At 43.9% G+C, this 20,815-nt stretch overlaps 1 protein-coding gene across 2 annotated transcripts in view; it reads right to left on the bottom strand.

Annotated features, from left to right (window-relative positions):
- Positions 1-1,709: 1,709 nt before the first annotated feature.
- The window catches only part of LOC115452506 (transmembrane protein 165), a 52,812-nt gene continuing 33,706 nt past the window's right edge, over positions 1,710-20,815 (bottom strand). For both annotated transcript variants that reach the window (XM_037441015.1, XM_037441013.1), the window contains 3 exons: positions 10,736-11,089; positions 6,532-6,805; positions 1,710-5,938 (listed from right to left, as the gene is read on the bottom strand). In XM_037441015.1, coding sequence (XP_037296912.1) covers positions 5,868-5,938; positions 6,532-6,805; positions 10,736-11,089 — 699 coding nt within the window. In that variant the 3' untranslated portion in view covers positions 1,710-5,867. The remainder of the gene's footprint in view (positions 5,939-6,531; positions 6,806-10,735; positions 11,090-20,815) is intronic.

The raw sequence follows: 20,815 nt of genomic DNA, 5'->3' as shown, positions 1-20,815 counted from the left end.
TTGTAGAAAATGTTTGGATGTTTGTTATAAGCTAACGCAGTAACAACAGGACGGTTGAGGTTGAAATGTGAAATACGGATAAACAATGTCTTGGATTAACTCATAGGCTACTTTTTATCGCGGTAATTTCTTCCCACGGGGAAGTATGGAATTTCTTAATCAGATTATTTAAATAGATGGCGCTGGCTTCGAACAATAAACGTTATGCGATTGCAACAGTGTTTTAGGGACTTTTGTAGCGGGAAAGGGTTTAAACGCGGGTGAAGCCGCTAGTAACACCTAGTGATAACTAAAGCCAGGCCTTATTGTAAAGCCTCGCTCAGTACTTGGCCAAGTTTTTATATTTACCCCTCTGCAACTGACGATAAGTGGAATCTAGTCCAATAGTGTGTCAACTGGCAAGAAATGATTAGCAGTCGACAGTTGACACAATTCTGCCGGCCTTTTGGAACCGGATGTTTGGTGTAATGTTTGTTAATACGGGCCAGAATGATATTAATACGTCGATATATTATATGTACTACGTAAAATATACGCCAATGTATTAATATCAATGTTTGTGCATAGGCAGCAAACACTTAAGATTATCGGAATGCCGTTTAATTATTTTTATCTTTATCCTCCTAATAATTTTACAATCTGATAATTTAGTTTTATGAGCATACTTTTCACTGCACGTACGTTTACGACACATATTTTAAATATTGTAGGTAAGTACCTACATAGACCTATACTTACACTAACTACTTATACCTTTAATTGGTGGTAGGTCTCTCATTCGTGAGAGTCCGCCTGGTTAGGTACCACCGCAATGTTTATTTCAGTGTGTAGTCACTGTTGTGTTCCGGTTTGAAGGACATTGTAGCCAGTGTAACTACTGGACATAAGACTTAAAATCTCATGTCGCAGGATGGCGAGCGCAAACGCAATACCAAACAATGCTTTATAATTCAATGTGTTGGACGGTGTTTCTACTGTTTATGAGCGCTTGTATCGCTAACCATCAAGCGAACGGCAAGCTCGTCTCGGCATTCAAATCAATACAAAAAAAAATCCATATTCTAAATATGTCAGGTAACCAAATGCCTAATTATCTGCCATAGGCATCTACTGCTGAACAAAGACTTCTCCGAAGATGGCATATTTTGATAGCGGCCTGAATTTATCGACTTTATGTTCTTTAGATTATAGTTTGGGTACCAAATAATTCATGCTTTGTCGAATATTCGTAGGTATTAAGTGGTGTATTTTTCTACACACAATTAAGAACTCTACTTTCTACGCTGTTCCGTACTTATGTCTTACCAGCTCACAGTCGTTCTCTCACTGGTTGGTAAACTTCCTACTCAAAAGAAATACGTAGCAAAAAGATATGAATTCAATTTGTCGAACAGCTTTTACTATGTTAATTATTAAATATTACTAAGGGATCTATATCATTGGGAAATGTTTTCCATTTTTTTTTCAATGATATAATTATTACTCATTTGTTTACAATGGTTCAGGTGTGTTGCTTAATTTAATAATGGAGAGGTTAGTTTGCGCTGTTTAATAGCTTTGCCAATGTTTTAGATATTTTTTTACAAATGGGGAATTGACTCCAGGACCAATGTCTGAAGTATATATCAATAAATGATAACTGGATAAAGAATCTGTTATTAAATATTCCATTTAAGAAGGGTTTGGAGTTCATACAAAATAAACTGTAGTCATTATTTACACCATTTATTAGTCCGTACATTTTTTTACATAAAAATAATACTTTTTATAATAATATTCAACATTTAGCAAAAGCACTTTCTATGATTCATAATTATTCATGTTTGTACTTAAAAAATTATAAATAAACAATACACAACATAGAGTTGTTCTGTTATCGATAACATACTATCGACATTAAATTAGTGTCGAAACACATCCTACATAGTTAAATGCTTTTTCAATTAAAATACATTTTACTAAAATTTCTTAAACAAGAACATTTAACAAATATTTTATTCAATCTCACAAGAATGGAATTCGCATATAGTATCACCATACTATCTTTAAGCGTCACATCTTTACAAAAGCAAGTACATTTTACGTAACAATATCGATACTGAACAAAAACACTAATGACAATATTTTATTAATTTAAATAAAACTACCAACTTAATAATAACACACTATACATAGTATTATTACACTGGTAATACAGAAAAACATTTTTAGGTTGGCAATACGGTTTCATAGACAAAATTGAGCCGCAATAGTTTTTAAATTAAGAGACAATGTTTTTTTTTTAACTAATATCAAATTTAACTTAGTTACTCAATTCTTACTGTACTGTCGAAACAATTAACTGCTTATAAATATATAGTTAATTATAATTATAATAAAACAACATCACAGACATCAAGTACAATAATAGTATGATTTCAAGATGACATACTTTTAACAAATATTTCGTTTTTTGCAAATGCCAAACGATGAATGTCTTTCTGAACTGTAATCTTGACACTAAGGTTAATTTATTCTACTTTTTTATGAAGCTATGTCCAGTCAACGACAAAAATAGTTGAACAAATTCAAAACTCTACACAACGTCCAAATATTCTATATTCTTTGACTACGATAAAGTAAAACGCTTCAAGTTAATTTTATTAAAAAAAATGTTGTTAAGGACACAAAAGTTTAAAAGCGATTCGAAATTTTGAAATTGTTCAGCTACTTTTGTGTCTGACTGTACAACGGGAACTGTTTTAAACCATAACTTTAAACATACAAAATTTGGCAAACGCAATTGCGACAATCCGATTCACCTTAATTAAAACATTTTAAATCAGTTTCATCAGTATTTCATGACTCCACATAAATAATTAAAAATGAAGGATACAAAACCATCAATTGAAACTGTCATTAAAAATATTTGTGGAGTATGGCTTAATGATTATTTTATAAGCGTATCCTCGTAAAAACAATAATAACTAGTGAAGGGATTGACATCGTTATTGATAGTTACGCGGTACATCTCTAGTCTTCACAATTCGAAATATTCGTAATTCGCTATTTTAAAAATGTAATTGACCGTTGACTGAATCTAATCTCTATTAAATGATTCACGTGAATTTAAGTCGCATTAATTATTGCTAATCTATGGATTTGTTTTTGATCCGACAAGAGGACAGCACAATATGATATAAAATCTAGCTATTCCTACTAGGGTTTAAAGTTAAATAGATAATAAATACCAAATAGGATGCATTCTCGATCCATTATGCAGACTACACACAAGAAATATCTCGAACGGATAAAATCGTTATGAAAAATTTAAAATTCGAACGATATAATATAGTACGGAATAGGACACACGTTCCATTTCACGGAGCTGTCAAATTAAACAATTAATCCGAATTAAAAATATTTCATTCGATTTATCCAATGAATCAAAACTTGGTTTGAATCAAATGTTACACGCTTTGCCGGTTAATAAAAAATATTCACAATAAAAAAACCCTGCATTCACACTTATATATTTACAAAATAGGTGCTAGTTATTAACATAGGGCTGTCGTTTAGAAGAAATTCGATGGTCGATTGCTTTTAATACCTTATAAATGAGGAAAACAACGTCGTATAATAAGGCACAAATGGAATTGCGATTGTCAATCTTCGAGCAAATTAATCGATTTCAAATGTAACTCGATTTTGAAACCATTCGATTTCTTCTCGTGGAGCAGCCCTAATCTAAACTAAAAACATAATCCGATAACTGTGCCGTCTTCTTCACGCAATGATAGTATTATCAGCATCAGCTCTCAATAAACCCTTCGAAACCTCGTTAGAACAACACTGTCTAGTTATCTAAAGAACAGAGACCGTGTCAAAATGGCTTTAACAATCATTAACGCTCATAGAGAATATAAAAATGTATGACATCAGAACGATAAGTCTGTCGTTATGATATGTCATTCATATAGATAGCGTAAGCGTTAACGATTGTAGAAAGGCACCTTGACTACGGTCGCAGTAGCAGTCCCCAATGTGGCGATAACAAATTAACCAACTACCGTCATTATATCCTATAAAACAGAGTTTAATATTAAGTGTGTTACTTATAAACTTGTTTAACGTTAAGAGGTGGTTAAGAATTGCTTAAATAGCTGTCAAACACATCACCGGTTTCCTAGTTTAAACCTTATTAGGAGGCAAGATGGCGGGTTTTGACTTACAGCTGATCGACTAAATTTGTATTTTAACTAAGCATAGCTTTGCGAATTTTTTATAAGGTAAGTCATAATTATTGAAAGTTTAACGCCCGAATACTCAAACGGTACTTAAATATTTAAAATGGCCTCACGGATTTAAGCATTCGTTATCTTTGAAATTGGTATACTGAAACGTTACTTATTTATTAAACTTAAATTTAAGGCGACGAGGTTTTAAGGTCCGCTTATTGATTCAAACGGTATTCACAAATCCTACTTTACATGATTTAAATTTGAAATTGATGACATCGTAAGAGCAACTTAAGTTCGGCGGCATGTAGAGCCGTATCAATAAATTAATCTCAACTTGAGTAAAATCTCAAGTGCTTAGTCGATGTATTGAACTTAATAAACCTGGCTTAAGTTGTCATTTAAAACAGGGCCTTTATTATGTATGATAGTGTAAACGCGTAACGCGGCCGTGTCATGTTATCTTCGAGAAATGTGCGTGGAATGGTATTCTGTAAGCCAAATTTCTATAGTCCTAAACATGATGCGTTGTGTTACGTGCTTGTTACGCACTGTCAAAATAACGTGCGGGATAGAGAATAAGGCCCCTGGTGCTCAGCTGATTCGGCGCCCTTATAAAGAGACAAGACTCAGTTGTCAAAATCAGTCACAGATTGTGGCTTACAGTCATTTGAGCTGATATATAGGTTTATTAAATAGACTATCTTAAGATGCCAACTTTAACTTGACAGTGTCTCATCTTACAGCGCACTTCAGAGCTAAACTGAGATGCCTCTTAATACGGCCCTAAGGATGAGAGTGAGTGGTAATTATTTATTTTTAGGATTACCTATTTTAAACAAACAATACAATTGTTTGCGATTCAGTTTTACATATTAACACCTTGTTTTATAGCAGCATAGTTACATCAGAAAACAAATATCACCTATCTTGTTAATTTACTTTAAAACTTGAACAACTGTGATGTATTACAAATTATAAACTCTCTTATCAACATAGTACTATAACAAGCTTCGTTCTTAACCACCAACATTAGTATATTGCCTGCAGCTCAGCCGGCTTGAAACCCTTTCAGACATTAGCGCATTCAATCAAAAACTTCAGCTTTATATAAAGGATCAGCCTGTGTATATCCGGTACCAACAGGCCGGCATAATTGTGTTGACTGTCGAGGGGTAATCATCTCTCGTCAGTCGACATCCTATTGGACCCCACTCCACTTATCATCAGGTGCAGTGGGGTCCTTTTTCCGCACCCGTATTAAATATCGCTCTCTTACTAAAATAACGATCTATTCCAAAATTGATAATTTGTAGGTGTCGTCCAAAAACTCATTTATGTTTGCGAATTTTTTTAATTTTTCCTTTTTTTCATGCTATAGCTTTAATTTTTGACTTATTAAACATTTCAATTTTATAGGAACTTAAAAAAAGGTTGCAAACCGAAATGAGTTTTTTGACGATCCCCACAAATTATCAATTTTGAAATAGGTCATTGTTTTATTAAGAGTGCGAAATATTAGTATAGATTCACCAACATTTCCAACCCGATACCAGACAGCGTTGTTCCAACAAGCATGTTCATACAAAATGAGATTAACTAATCTATAAATGTACACAGTATTGTCACTCACACTTTTCATTAAAGTTTTTATTCTCCGGGCCCGATGAACAAAGCACTCACGGCGAAGAACAGGAACACGAGTCCACCGATAATCGTTACTGTGGAATAATAATAATTTATATTATATACTGTCCTGTAGGGAATAGGCCATAGTCCACCACGCTGGCCTGGTGCGGGTTGGTAGACTTCACACACCCTCGAAAATTCCCAATAGAAAATATCTCAGGTATGCAGGTTTCCTCACGATGTTTTCCTTCACAGTTAAAGCAAGCGATAATTCACAAAGAATACACACATATTTTTTTAGAAAAGTCAGAGGTGTGTGCCCTTGGGTATTGAACCTGCGGACATTCGTCTCGGCAGTCCGTTTCACAACCAACTAGGCTATCGCCGCTTAGGGGAACGAAACGGATCAATTAAAAATCGATTAATCAATGATTGAAATTTAAAGCTACTTATCGTTATAATCTTGTTGACTGATGTTTAAGCTTCATTAGTTGGAGGTAAGTAGATATGTTTCCAATTAAGAAATCGATGTCGACTTTTGTTTGCTACAATAAAACATATCGTAGCAAACAAAAAATTGTTTTCCGACGACTGCCACAAATTAACAATTTTGAAATAGGTCATTATTTTATTAAAAGTGCGATATATAAAAAGTAAACAACAAGTATATATGAAATTAACTCACCAGTCCTCACAGATATTTTCTGCGCGATCATCCTGCCGCCTATGACGGCGAGGCCGGTGCAGAGCGCGTGGCCGAGGGAGCCACCGACCACCACACCTATCGCGTCCTCCCTGGTCGCCAGCACCACGGTCGCCAGCTGCGACCTGTCCCCCCACTCCGCCAGGAACGTCAGCGACGCCGCCTGCAGCAGGACTTTGAGGATCGCGTTGCGTTTCCGCCTTCTGCTCTCGGCTTGACCTTGTTCTAACATGTCTAACGTTTCTTCTTTTTCTTCCTGAAATGTTTTTAAAGTGTGAATATTTTTAAGGAGACTGGGGAAAGTTGCACCACAATCAAGGGATTTAAATTAAATCATAAAATAGTGGAATTAATCGTGATCCAAAAATCTGATGATTAGTATTATCGGCCGGCATATAGCAATTCATAAACACTAATTATTTTTTTTACAAACGCTGATATTGTTAATCCCTTTTTAATTATTTCGTAAGTTCGTATCAGGTTATCGTAAAACTGTCCTCAACAATATCATTCACAAGTGTTACGACGACATTTCTACTATGAATAGGGGAAATCGTTTCTAAATGGAGAAAAAAAGATAATTCTATTAACAATTATGAACAAAATTGCAGATAAAGTAATGTCATTACAAAAACGTACACCTGCCGCTTAACGTCAAAGCTATATTAACTTATATTAATAATAACTTATATTTAATTAAATTAGATTACACGATAAGCGAAGTGAAAATAAGCTAAATGATAATTCGATTCATTGATTGCTCGAAATAAAACCAAGAATACAAAACGGAGATAACTTGCAACATAAATTCCATTCATTATAAACTAGAGATTATAAATAGCACAAAAATAATGGTAAAGTAGGCGATGAAGTACCGAAATAAAACAAACATCTCAAAATAATTAATTTCTCAAAAATAGTTCCATGCAAACGTTTTTTAATCGAAATTCAAATTAACAGATATATGGTTTAGAAGTAAACTAAAGATTCAGACAATCAAGAAATTCAAATAGGATTCACGATGCAAGAAAATAAACAAAAGAAACGTACGTAATAATTACATTAAAATAATCTAAATGATCGTGTATGCTATCACATAATATTATCTAATAAAAATAACCAACACAGTCTCTTCTAGACGTAAATATACATAATTAACTATATAAATATGATAATAATTCACTAAAACTCTGTGTCACCTTCTAATTACCTTACATATGTCTAAAATTACTTATCAATACGATGGTACAACGCCTGCCTAAAGCACGACATTTTATGCTGAATTCCTTTGCATTTGATAAAAAAAAAACTATGTAAGCTGTCAATAAGCTGTTAACAACTGAAAAATGAAATGATCTGTGCGTAACAGAAAAAGCTAGGCTAAAAAGAAAAAAAAACTATGGTGTCATTCGTACTGCCAGGCATAAGGACGTAAGATCACCCTCAGCGGTTCTGACTGTGTGGAGGGGCCCGGTTGAGGTTCCTCCGGAGCCTCGGGGCCATTTTCAGGGGACCTCGAGGGCCCCGGGCTTTGCGACCGACTTGTGGCAGCCGACGTCGCTTCGGGCGACTTCGACCGCTCTGTCGGAGACCCCTGCATATCAGATTTCGAATTTGGTTGTGTCATTTGAATTTGTGTTTTCGTCACATGTTCCAAAATTCCCCTTTCGCCCCTTACTACACAAATAAACTTATTATTGTTTCTTATTAATCTTTCCATATCAAATACATATACAAAGTAACAACTAAAATCTTAACCAGGTTACAAACAAAAATAACACAAAGGAATTCAACATTCTGCAACGATTACACACTTATAAAGAGAACTACAAACACACTATCTTATCTACGACATTTAAAAGATTCTGACTGCTGTTTACTATAATTTCTAGACAGTAATAAAACTATAGGACGTCCGTCTTTTATTGTATGTATAGAGGAATTAATGTACTGAATAAAATAATAATTCGCACACAAGCTGCGCGGGGGCAAACTAAATAGGAACGCTGTGGAAGTCAAAAACGCACAGTACTGGCGTGGTCCACCCCGGCTCGCATGTGTGTAAACAGATGAATACTGGTGCCTTTTATACAAAATCAATTTATAGCCGTATATGTACATATTTAGTCATTTATACCGAGTTCAAAAAAAAGGAAGAAGTTATCAATACTTCATGTTTTTTTTATGTTCGTTACCTCGGAACTTGGACATTTATCTACCAATTTTCCAAAGTCTTTTATTTAAAAAAATATATACTTCTAGATTGGTCCAATAGAACTTTGACCCACTAAAATTACTAGCTAACCTAGATAAATACATGAACGAAAACAATGTTTAATTTTAATTTAGCACCGATTTCAAAATTGGTAACCAGTATTAGGCAATGTTAATTTTAATTTTGTGGTTTTTGAAACGGCCTAATTTTTTTTATGAAATATTTATTTTTTGCTTTCGCCTTATTTTTGTTACTAATATTTCATCTATACCTCTATACCTCAAATCGAATATGGCTAATTTGTGTATATCAACCTCTCTATTTGACACGGCATAGTGTAATCCAAAATAAGCATTAAAGCCACTGTACAAGACATAAAATATTTATTTTATATTTAATCTTGGTACCGGAAACACACACTCGATGTGCTCCTTTCAACCGACATTAACAAGAGATTACTTGATATGTCGTATTTTTGTGACATGTTCGCAAGTGGTACGCAATGGAAAATTTTCTTCTGACATCTGACTTAAAGACGCACGAGTTTCATAAATATTTTACTTTTAACCATATTTAATTACCTACTTCCTCTTGCCTCTTTAAAGCCGGTAAACAAGGTTTTCGTGTTAATTTAGGAATCGGTTAGTGGTCGATTTTTGAATGAATTGTTCAGTTGATGTCCTTTAAATCTACTTATCCGAAAACCGTATGAATATATTACACGAATAAGTTTTGTTCTTGAATATTAATTGTCGTGGAAGCTGCGACTCACACGATAAGACTTCGTTAGGCGTAAAAGCCGAAGTTTTGTATATAGTCACGGCTAAGTAACCCCACTATCTGATGGTAAGTGGAGTGGGGTCCAATAGAATGTCGACTGACGAGAGATGATTACCCCTCGACAATCGACACAATTGTGCCGGCCTGTTGGAACCGGATATACACAGGCTGATCCCGGAACACGACACACGTGGGCCACTATGGCGGGTTTCAACACCTTCTTTACGGTGGCCGCTAACTATTGTGCTAACTGGCTAAATACAAAAAAATAAAGATTATATAAATAGACTAGCTTTTGCTCGCGGCTCCGCCCGCGTTATAAAGTTTTTCAAGCTAAAGTTTTCCGTTATAAAAATAGTAGTTTCCTGGGAGCCTATGTTCTTCCCAGGGTCTCAAACTGTCTCCATACCAAATTTCATCTTAATACGTTGGGTAGTTTTTGAGTTTAACACGTAACAGACAGATGCAGCGGGGGACTTTTGTTATATTATTTAGAACTTTTTAAGTGAAACAATCCCGTCATACATCATTGTTGCATAACTTTAACCGTTTACGCAGCGCAGGCAACGGAAGCTCTCAAAACTCATAATTTTCCCCGTTTTTGCAACATGTTTCATTACTGCTCCGCTCCTATTGGGTATAGCGTGATGATATATAGCCTATAGCACTCCACGAACAAAGGGCTATCCAACGCAAAAAGAATTTTTCAGTTTGGACCGGTAGTTCCTGAGATTAGCCATTACTGCCCCGCTCCTATTGGGTATAGCGTGATGATATATAGCCTATAGCACTCCACGAACAAAGGGCTATCCAACGCAAAAAGAATTTTTCAGTTTGGACCGGTAGTTCCTGAGATTAGCCATTACTGCCCCGCTCCTATTGGGTATAGCGTGATGATATATAGCCTATAGCACTCCACGAACAAAGGGCTATCCAACGTAAAAAGAATTTTTCGGTTTGGACCGGTAGTTCCTGAGATTAGCGCGTTCAAACAAACAAACAAACAAACAAACAAACAAACAAACAAACAAACTCTTCAGCTTTATATAATAGTATAGATTAAACGTACAAACTGTAAGGAAACTTATCGTTTGCATAAATTAATTAAAGACGGAAATGCTATATCAATGCCAAAAATATTTACTTTAAACAGCATGTCGTAAATTAAAGGCCAATGAAAAGTCCACAAACCTGATCCTCTCTCCTCTTCAGCTCACTTTGCACCTCTTCCAGCTCTTCTTGCCCTTCATTAGGGTCCATTTTCCAACCATCCCTCAGCATCTTGATACCGAAGATGGCGAACAAAGCGGCACTCGCGTAGTAAGTGTATATCCTAGGTATCACAGTGGCTATCGACCCGAAGGCTGCTGAGAGGATCGTCATGAAGACCAGAGCTGATATGGCGCCAGCAAAGACTATGATGCGAGCGTGTTTCATCGCCATAATGGCAGCGATGAAGAAAGTCTTGTCACCGAGCTCGGAGACTATGACCACGGAGAGTGAAGCGAGGAAACCTTGCCAGAAGCTGCCTTGGACTGTCGTCTTCTATAAATAAAGAAATGATGTTGGAATCATTTGTTGCTTAATAAGGAACAATCATATAAGTTGATGTATTACTGTTATTCAATCACTACATAGTATAAAACAAAGTCGTTTTCTCTATCCCTATGTGTGCTTAAATCTTTAAAACTACGCAACGGATTTTGATGCTGTTTTTTTTAATAGATAGAGTGATTCAAGAGGAAGGTTTATATTTATCCATTAAATAGTGGAGAAATATTGCACCCGTGCGAAGCCGGGGCGGGTCGCTAGTACAGAATAAAAATATAGCCGTGGTAATGGGTCCATATAATCTGATTCCCACCGGCTTTCCTTTATGTAGAATCTAATTATCATTAGAACGATTTGCAGACCGCATCCATGCATATTAGTACCTATATGTTGTGTCGGACACCTTTTCGGAAATTTCACCTTTTAACACCGTCAAATAGCTTTCCCTAGGATGGGTTATGTAGGGGTGCTAGGTCAGGGGGGTGCTAGGTCAGGAAACCTCCACGTGGTGCACCCTGGGCAACGGCGCGTCGATCAGACCGATCAGGCTGACTTGCGCGCCGGCGAATATCCTGACAACGAGGTGGTTGGCGGTCGTCATCTGTTGCGGCGATCGTCGTCTCGTTTAGTGGACGATTGGTTCGGAGGGCCCATCTCGGGCGGCTCCCGGTTCCGTCCCGGGGGTGTCGACGGGCTCGGTGTGCGCTCACCCGCCCCGAGCAGGCAGTGGGGGGGACTCTCTCTCCCATTGTCCCCGTCGCAGATCGTAATCTGGTGTGGAGGTCTGTGGATATGTCTCGCGCTCCCGCTGGACCGAGGGTCTTGGCTTAACCGCCCGGACCGCGAGGAAGAAAACCTCTATAAAAAATCACCCCGAATCCCAAGCGGCGGCGCACCGCGGGGATGCATGGCCGATGGGTAGTTCGGTCTCGAGTGCGACCCCCGCCAGAGTACCGGCCGACACTCTGTGCGGGTTACGCTAGGCTTACCCAGGTACAGGGGGCTCTGCCTGGGCGGACCACCCTTTCCCCCATACTCGTGGGACTCAACATGGATTCTGTAAACTTTAAAAAACCCCAAATTAACTTGACGAGATTGCCTACCCCGGTTCCGTCCGGGGAGGCGGAGGTCGGCCGGCGAAAGCCCAACGACGGAGACGTAGTGGAGGAGTTTAGGGGCGAGAAGCCCATAGAGGGAGTGGCCCGAACACCTGGGGCCACGGAAGTCGATAGTGACTCGAGTGGGAGTGTGTCTTCCGTCCGGAGCAGGAGGCTCTGGAGGAGACATTCCCGCTCCATCGACAGTTGTTCGCTCAATTTCACCAGCGACACTGACGAGCCGGCGCCCAAGACGCAAACAACCGCCGGTCGAGGGAGAGGGCTTCCTCCCTCGGTCGGAAAATACGTCGGCCAGCAGGCGCATACAGGCGCAGCGCGAGCGTGACAAGCTCAAGCGCGAGGAGGCGCGCCTCAAGGCGGAGAAGGAGCTGGAGGACCAGCTTAAATTTGTTAGGTCGCCAATGCCTCGGCGAGTAGATATAGATGAGGACCGTCCCGTCACGAAGGAGGATCTGGAGCAGTGCGGGAATGTGGTGCACGCCATTGCCCTGAAGTCGGGCAATCTCAAGGGGACGTCCCAAAAAGCATTGAACTGGGTGACCAACAAAATCACCCAGTACATCGCGCAACCGGAGTCCGAAATCATTGCCCGCCTGGAGGGTGAGGCGAAAAAGTGGCGGGAAAACAGCGCCCGCCTAGACGAGAGCCTGAAGCGACTGCAGGAAGAAAACACCGCCCTGCGTCGCAGACTGGAGGATTTGGAGGCATCCAGCAATAAGACCTCCACAGAAGAAATGCTGGAAATGATCGAGGCTAGAGTGCAGGCCAGAGTAGAGTCGGCCCTGATGGGGCCGGCGCAGCGGCCTTCTCTGGCCCACGAAAAGAAAGGATCAGCAGGAGACACACAACTTCCTGTATTAGGGGGATTAGTAGGAGGTCTCCCCCCGACGAAGTCGAAAAGAGAGAAGGGAAAGGGGAGGGGGAAGAGGACAGTCCAACCCTCTCCCCCTAACTCCGCCCCAGCAACCGGAGGAATCAGTGCGCCACCGCAGCCCATTGCAGGCCCCTCAACGGCGCCAGATATTATAATGGCACCGCCCGCCGCTCACCAAAAGAAGGCGCAAACAAAGAAGGCGGCACCAGCGTCGAAGTTAGCTAGGAAGAAGAAGGGCTCGGTAGTACAACTCAGTGCGGAGCCTCGCCCATTGCCACCGGCCCCCACCTCTATGGAGACGCCATGGGTCGTTGTGGCCAGCAGGAAGGCCAAGAAGGGGAAACCTGCAGTGCCGCCGAAAACAGCGCAGGCGAAACAACAGGCGCGACGTACCGAGCCCAAAGTGCGGCCACCACGCTCCGCGGCGGTTGTTATCTCCCTGACGCCGGCGGCAGTGGCCAAAGGGCTATCTTATAAGCAGGTCCTGACGGATGCTCAGACGAGGGTGGACCTCACCGGCCTCGATATATCCAGGCTGAGGCCAAAGTTCGCGGCCACGGGCGCCCCTATGTATGAGGTGCCCGGGGCCAACTCGGAAGACAAAGCCGACTCCCTCGCCGCAAAGCTGAGGGAGTGCTTTGAGGGGTCGGAAGACATCAGAATCTCCCGGCCCACGAAGACCGTGGAACTGCGGCTAAGTGAGCTCGATTATACGGCCACTCCCGAGACAGTCGCAGCGGCCCTCGCCAAGGCCGGTGAGTGTTCCGCCGAACAAATTAAGGTCGGACAAATCCGCCCCGACCGTTCTGGGGTAGGAACGGTCTGGGTAAAGCTGCCCATAAAAGCGGCTCAAAAAGTGAAAGGGGCGGGCCGAATATTGATCGGTTGGACCGCGGCTCGAGTGACTGTCCTCGAGTCGCGGCCCCTGCGGTGCTTCCGATGCCTAGAAAGCGGGCACGTTAGGGAGCGCTGCGATTGCGCAGTGGACCGCAGCGAATTGTGTTATCGCTGCGGTCAGGCGGGCCACAAAGCCCGAGAGTGCAAGGCCCCGGCGAACTGCGCAGTCTGCGCTGCTGCCGGCAGGCCCGCCAGGCACCGGCTCGGGGGGAAGGCATGTTCTGCCCCCTCCCGACGCAACCGGCGCCGCCCCCAAGGAAGGAATGCCGCTGCGGCTGAGGTTCTGTCCCAGCCGCAGGCGGCGAGCCCACCGCACCCAGTGCAAGCAATGGCCGAGATGGAAGTGGAGGAGATCGCCCATCAGTAATGGACTACAAGTTCCTCCAGGCGAACATAAACCACTGCGCCCGCGCCCAGGACCTGCTGTCCCAAAGCCTGGCGCAGTGGTCGGTGCACGTGGCCGTGGTCGCCGAGCCGTATTTTGTCCCGCCCCGTGATAACTGGGCAGGGGACATCGACGGGTCGGTGGCCATCATCACCCAGGATGCCGCTGGCTCCCCGCCCTTCGCAAAAGTCGAGAAGGGCCTGGGATGCGTCGCGGCTCTGTTGGGGAACTTGTGGATAGTAGGAGTTTATTTCTCCCCCAACAGACCCCTGGCCGAGTTTGAATCTTTCCTCGTTCGGCTGGGGGCCCTGGTTGAGCAGGGCCAACCTCACCCGGCGATCGTCGCTGGCGACTTCAACGCGAAGTCCGCGGTCTGGGGTTCGCCGGCGACCAACGCTCGCGGTAAGGTCCTGGAGGAATGTGCGATTTCCGTCGGCCTGGCCGTTCTGAACAGGGGGTCGGTGGACACGTGCGTGCGGCACAACGGCGGGTCCATAGTGGATCTGTCGTTTGGGAGTCCCGCCGTCGCACGTGTCCAGGGTTGGAGAGTCCTCGTGGGCGTGGAGACGCTGTCGGACCATCGTTATATTAGGTTCGACGTCTCCGCGCCCCCGAGTATCCGGCCCAATAGTGTTGGTGGACCGAGTGCCCCTCGACAGGACGGCCCGCGGTGGGCGTTAAGGCGCCTCGACAAGGAGGCCCTAGAGCTGGCCGCTCTGGCAGTGTCCTGGCTCCCCGAGCCGGAGGGTCCGGTTCGGGTCGAGCAGGAGGCGGAGTGGTTCGGGGTGGCAATGTCGGATGTTTGCGACGCCGCCATGCCCCGGGCGCTCCGTCGTCCTCCGCGGCGGGAGGTGTACTGGTGGTCGGCGGAGCTAGCGCGCTTACGCGCGTCTTGCGTGTCTGCGCGCCGCCGATTCGCCAGGCATCGCCGCCGCCGTATTCGTAGTAGTGACCATGAAGACCAGGAGCGGCAGCTCTACGGCCTCTACAAGGAGGCGAAGAGAGCGCTGCGGGTGGCCATTCATAAGGCCAAGGTCGCGGCACGTAGGGAGTTTCTGGAGACTCTCAACGCGGACCCGTGGGGGCGCCCATACAAACTAGTGACGAAGAAACTTCGTTCGGCGGCGCCCCCACTGTCGGAGAGTCTCAGGCCGGATCTTTTGGCCAATGTAGTCGCGACCTTGTTTCCGGCCACGGAGGATACCACTCCTCCACCGATGGCGCCACCGGAAGTGGCGTCTTCGTCGTTAGAATCTTCGGCAAGGGATATTCCGGAGGTTTCGCCCGCGGAAATGCGGGCGGCAGTGTTTCGGTTGCGGGGCAAGAACACCGCCCCGGGGCTCGACGGCATCCCCGGGAAAGCCTGGGTGCTAGCCCTCGAGCACCTGGGGCCGCGGCTCCGCAAGCTTTTCTCCGCCAGTATGGTGCAGGGCGTCTTCCCGGCGCGCTGGAAAACCGGGAAGCTCGTCCTGCTGAAGAAGGAGGGGCGACCCGCAGAGTCGCCGTCGGCCTACCGACCCATCGTGTTGCTCGACGAGGTCGCCAAACTCTTCGAGCGCATTATCCATGCTCGCCTCGTCGAGCACCTCGAGAGGGTTGGTCCCAACCTGGCCGACAGTCAGTTCGGATTTCGGTGTGGACGCTCTACCGTTCACGCGATTCTGCGGGTTAAGTCGCAGGCGGAGGAAGCAGTGGCCAGGGGCAAAGTCGTTATTGCTATTTCTTTAGACATATCAAATGCGTTCAATTCGCTCCCCTGGCCATGCATCAACGAGGCACTGCGGTACCACGTGGTGCCGCCCTATCTCAGGCGTCTGGTGCACGCGTACCTTTCTGACAGGTACGTGGTGTACCCGGGCGCCGATGGGTGGCACCGAAGAGCGATGTCGTGCGGTGTCCCACAGGGGTCGGTTCTAGGCCCTCTCTTGTGGAACATCGGATACGACTGGGTGCTCCGTGGTGCCAATCTCCGGGGCGTCGCCGTGACGTGTTATGCGGATGATACGCTGGTCACGGCGACGTCCAAGACCTTCCAGGAAGCCGCGATCCTGGCGGCGGTGGGCACCGGCAATGTAGTGAGTCGAATCGGACGGCTAGGTTTGAAGGTGGCCCTCGAGAAGACCGAGGCCATTTGCTTTCATGGGCCTCGGAGAGGGCCGCCAGCCGGTGCCCACATCGTAGTGGAGGGGGTGCGGATTCCCATCGACAAAAATATGAAATATCTGGGTTTAATCTTGGATAGCCGGTGGGCATTCCGCGCCCACTTTGAGAAGTTGAAGACAAAATTGTCCAGGGCGGCGGGCGCTCTTTCCAGCCTGCTGCCCAACCTGGAAGGTCCTGGTACCCCTTGCCGAAGGTTGTACCACGGGGTCGTGCGGTCCATGGCACTGTACGGCAGCCCGGTCTGGGCTGACGCCCTGGGGCGGCGTTCTGTCGCCCTCCTGCGGGGCCCGCAGCGGGTCGTTGCGCAGCGGACCATACGGGCGTACCGCACGGTCTCGTACGAGGCGGCTTGTGTTTTGGCCGGATTCCTGCCCTGGGATCTGGACGCCAAATCTCTCTCCGACACTTTTCACTGGAGGGAGGAGGCGTTCAGGAACGGGCAGCGTCCGGCCCCGAAGGAGGTGGAGGCCAAAAGGGCCTCCTTACGGCGAGCCGCCGTGGAGGAGTGGCGTCTCAGGCTGGAGGCCCCCACAGCGGGGCTTCGGGCCGTCGCGGCAGTGCGTCCTGTCTTTGCACAGTGGCTAGACAGGCGCCACGGCGCGGCGACATTTCGCCTGACACAGGTGCTCACCGGGCATGGGTGCTTCGGGGAGTACCTGTGTCAGATAGTAGAAACAGAGGAAAGCGCCGTGTGTCACCATTGTGACAACTGCCCGCGGGATACGGCCCAACATACGTTGGAGTCCTGCCCAGCCTGGGACGATGAGCGCAGCGCTCTCGTTTCAGTCGTCGGAGGAGACCTCTCGCTGCCGGCCGTGGTCGCTTCCATGGTCGGCAGCCCGGAGGCCTGGCGTGCGGTGGCCCACTTCTGCGAGGTGGTCCTCTCGCAGAAGGAGAGTGCCGAGAGGGATCGGGAACGGGCCGATCCCTCCCGCCGTCAGAGGAGACGTAGGAGGCGCCGGGTGGACGACTGACCGGCGTCTCCCGCCCTGTGGAATGGGGGCGTTTGGAGAATTCCACCACGGTATCCCCTGCCTGTCGTAAGAGGCGACTAATAGGGGCCACGAAGGGGGTCGTCGGCGGGCAGCAGGGGGCTGTCCGCCCTAGTGCATTTCTGTGCATATTTGCACATTTGTCGGTTGACCCCCGGGATGGACGGCAGTGTGTAGTTGGCCTCACGCTGCCGTAGACGCCGAGGGCGTCCTTCGGTGCGCGGGGGCTTCTGAGCCCCCCCCCCCCCCCCATAGGAGACGGGCCGCAAGGCGGCACCGCGCAGGGGCGGCTGCGGTCGCAGACTAGACACTTCAACGTCAGAGGAAGCCCGCAGCCGTCCCTAATGCGCCGAAGAGGGTCACCGCGGAGTTTTAGCTGGTAGGCCGTGCATAGGTTAAATTGTATATAGGGTTAGGGACTCGGCCCGGCGGTCGCCCGAAGGTCACCATCAAATCCGGGCGGCTCAACGCCGGGCCGTAAGGCACGGTTACCCCAGCATAACCGCTCAGTCGCCCCCCACGAAGGCTGGGCGGTAGTAATAAGGCACTTTCTCCGCGAAAACAAAAAAAAAAAAAAAAAAAAGGATGGGTTATGTAAAATATTTAAACAACTGTGAAAACTAAGCCTAAATTAAATAAATTTTAGTGTTGTCACCAAAATACCGTCTGAATAGGCCCTATTATATATTATCTATTTTATAGAAGCTGTATTTAAGACGGTGTTACAATACATAGTTCAATTTATCTATATAAATAAAAATGAAACACCGAAATGTTTGTTCGGGTCTAACTTCCAAACGACTGCGCCAAATTGTATAAATCTTTCTGTTATGTGTTCACTATGCTCAGGAGAAGTATTTTATAAAATAAAATATTTTATTTATCACGTAGGCGAACAAAGTTGCACTTATGATACGTCAAAACAATCTATAAAAATAATGATTATTATTTCTAAACAATTAAAATTACTTATATAACTATGCATATTTTAAATTAGGGTAAAAAATTATAATGAAAACAGGTATAAACCGAAGTAACCAGCTCGGGCTGGCAGGTAGGGGGAAATAAAAGGTTAACGCGTCGCGATCCTCACCGGCGAGGACATGAGCCCTAACCTAGCTAATCTACCAGCCTTTCACTAGCTACCTAAGCGATGAATATCCGAAGAAGAAAGGCAGGAAGAAACTCCGGGCTTACTTTTTTGTCATGTATGAAACAAATATCAAAAAAATAATAGCAAATATTCAAAAATATCAGAAAAGTGAGTGTGCGAATGAGACAGAGGAAAAAATATGGCGATACGAAGTTCGCCGGGTCTGCTGGTTTTTTATAAATAGTTACACAGTATACATTTCCTTTCGATGCTTCCCTCAAAATTATAATTGATAGTTCCACTGTGTTACAATCACATTAATCATGGTGTCAACAAATTTAGAGAGAGCGGAAAACTTGATTTCTATTTACAAATAGCGTGTAATTGTCTAATTTTGAAACAAATACCTCTGATACATACTTTCGTAATAAAACTACGCATTATGCATTATATATCATGTAATAACGACACGTCGCGACGTCTTCATTATCTGTTTGCTTTAACAATACATTAGCGTAATAATTTACGTTACATAACACAATTATTTATCACTTAACATGCGTATTGTTAGATAATTTAGTTACTATGCACAGTTGTCTATCCCTAGTTCATTGTAAACATCAAGAGACATAAGACGTGTTGTGTACTTCTGGGGAATGCGTCGGTGGCGTAGTTGTACTGCATGCGCAACGGCAGCGCTCTGAGGTCCTGGGTTTGAATCCCTGGTCGGACAAAGAAATATTTGGAGCCCGGAGTCTGAAATTTGTGCCCGATATGGCGATAGGTTCGCCCCCTATCACATCATGAGACGGAACACACTTGGCGAAAAGTGCGTGCCTTGGTTGCGCCTCTGCATACTCTTCCGAGAATAAATGCATGTTAATGTATGTGTGTTTACTTCTGGGTTACCTATAGATATATTGGACGGACGATATGTTCGTAACACAGTGGACAAGCTTACGTGCAAATGAGAGGATGCGGAATCGAAGCAAAAAAAAATTCTGTGACATATTTGTGTCGGATCTAAGACTTTTGAGACAAATCTTTATAATTTATCACACAATATTATAGTAATGGTTTCGTAGGTATAAAGTTCAAATATTGTATTGTAGTACTAGTTTCGTATATATCAAGTTAAACACAACACCTGTTCAAATAATTCCGGTCGCACTCCATCGCGCCAGATAACTCGTTTACATGTTTTTGCAAATTAAATAAAGGTCAATTACCATAATACTCGTGCAGTTTGCACGGCGATTAAACGAAATAAACTTGATAATATTGTACACAACATATTCGTGCCATATAGATAGTGTTATTTAAATAAGAAAAAGAATTAAGACAACAAATCCAGGTAGACTGAGCGTGAAGATTTATTATTGTGTTCCTCTAACCATATTATTGTATAGGCTTTATATAAAACTAGGTATTGCTAACGGTTTCGCCCGTGTGAAAACACATTCCCGCTACAAAGGTCCCTAAAACACTGTAGGGATTTATATCATCACCTGTACGACGCTAGCACCATTCATTTAAAAAGTTAAATTTGAAATCCCATTACTTCCCACGGGAGCAAATTACCGAGATAAAAAGTAGCATACGTGTTAATCCAGGACATGATCTATACATGTGCTAAATTTCATCAAAATCCGTTCAGCTGTTTCTGCGTTTTCTTCTAACAAACATACAAACATTTTCACAACCTTTCGCATTTATAACAAGAAAGAAGTAGGATAAGATACTTTTGCCTATTCTCTTCACTGAGCAGCAAATTTGAATGAACGACTTTATAGCGTCACACTAGCCAGTATACTTAATGGACAATATGAGATGCAACATCTAACAACTCAGGTCGACGAACACAATAATACAAGACATACACGACTTTGAATATCAAATCTATGATATGGTTTGATATTTAAAGTCCTGTATTGGCTTGCTGGTTTATGAGCATGTGTTTATCACAAGAAAAATATGAACAAAACTTGCTTTCATCAAGTTTCAAGTTTATCGAAATCCGTTGGGTAGTTTTTCGAGTTTATCGCATTCATATAGAAGCGATGGGGGGATTTGTTTTAGAATACGTAATACAGGAAGTATGGAAGTATCCTGATTGCGAAATAAACATCCCGGAAACATATATTTTGTTCATGTCAAAAATAACTTCTACCAGTCCACAAACTATCTCTATGCAAAAA

Source organism: Manduca sexta, chromosome 4, assembly GCF_014839805.1.
Source record: "Manduca sexta isolate Smith_Timp_Sample1 chromosome 4, JHU_Msex_v1.0, whole genome shotgun sequence".
In the NCBI taxonomy this organism is placed as follows: domain Eukaryota; kingdom Metazoa; phylum Arthropoda; class Insecta; order Lepidoptera; family Sphingidae; genus Manduca; species Manduca sexta.
This window is presented reverse-complemented; position numbering and strand designations above follow the sequence as displayed.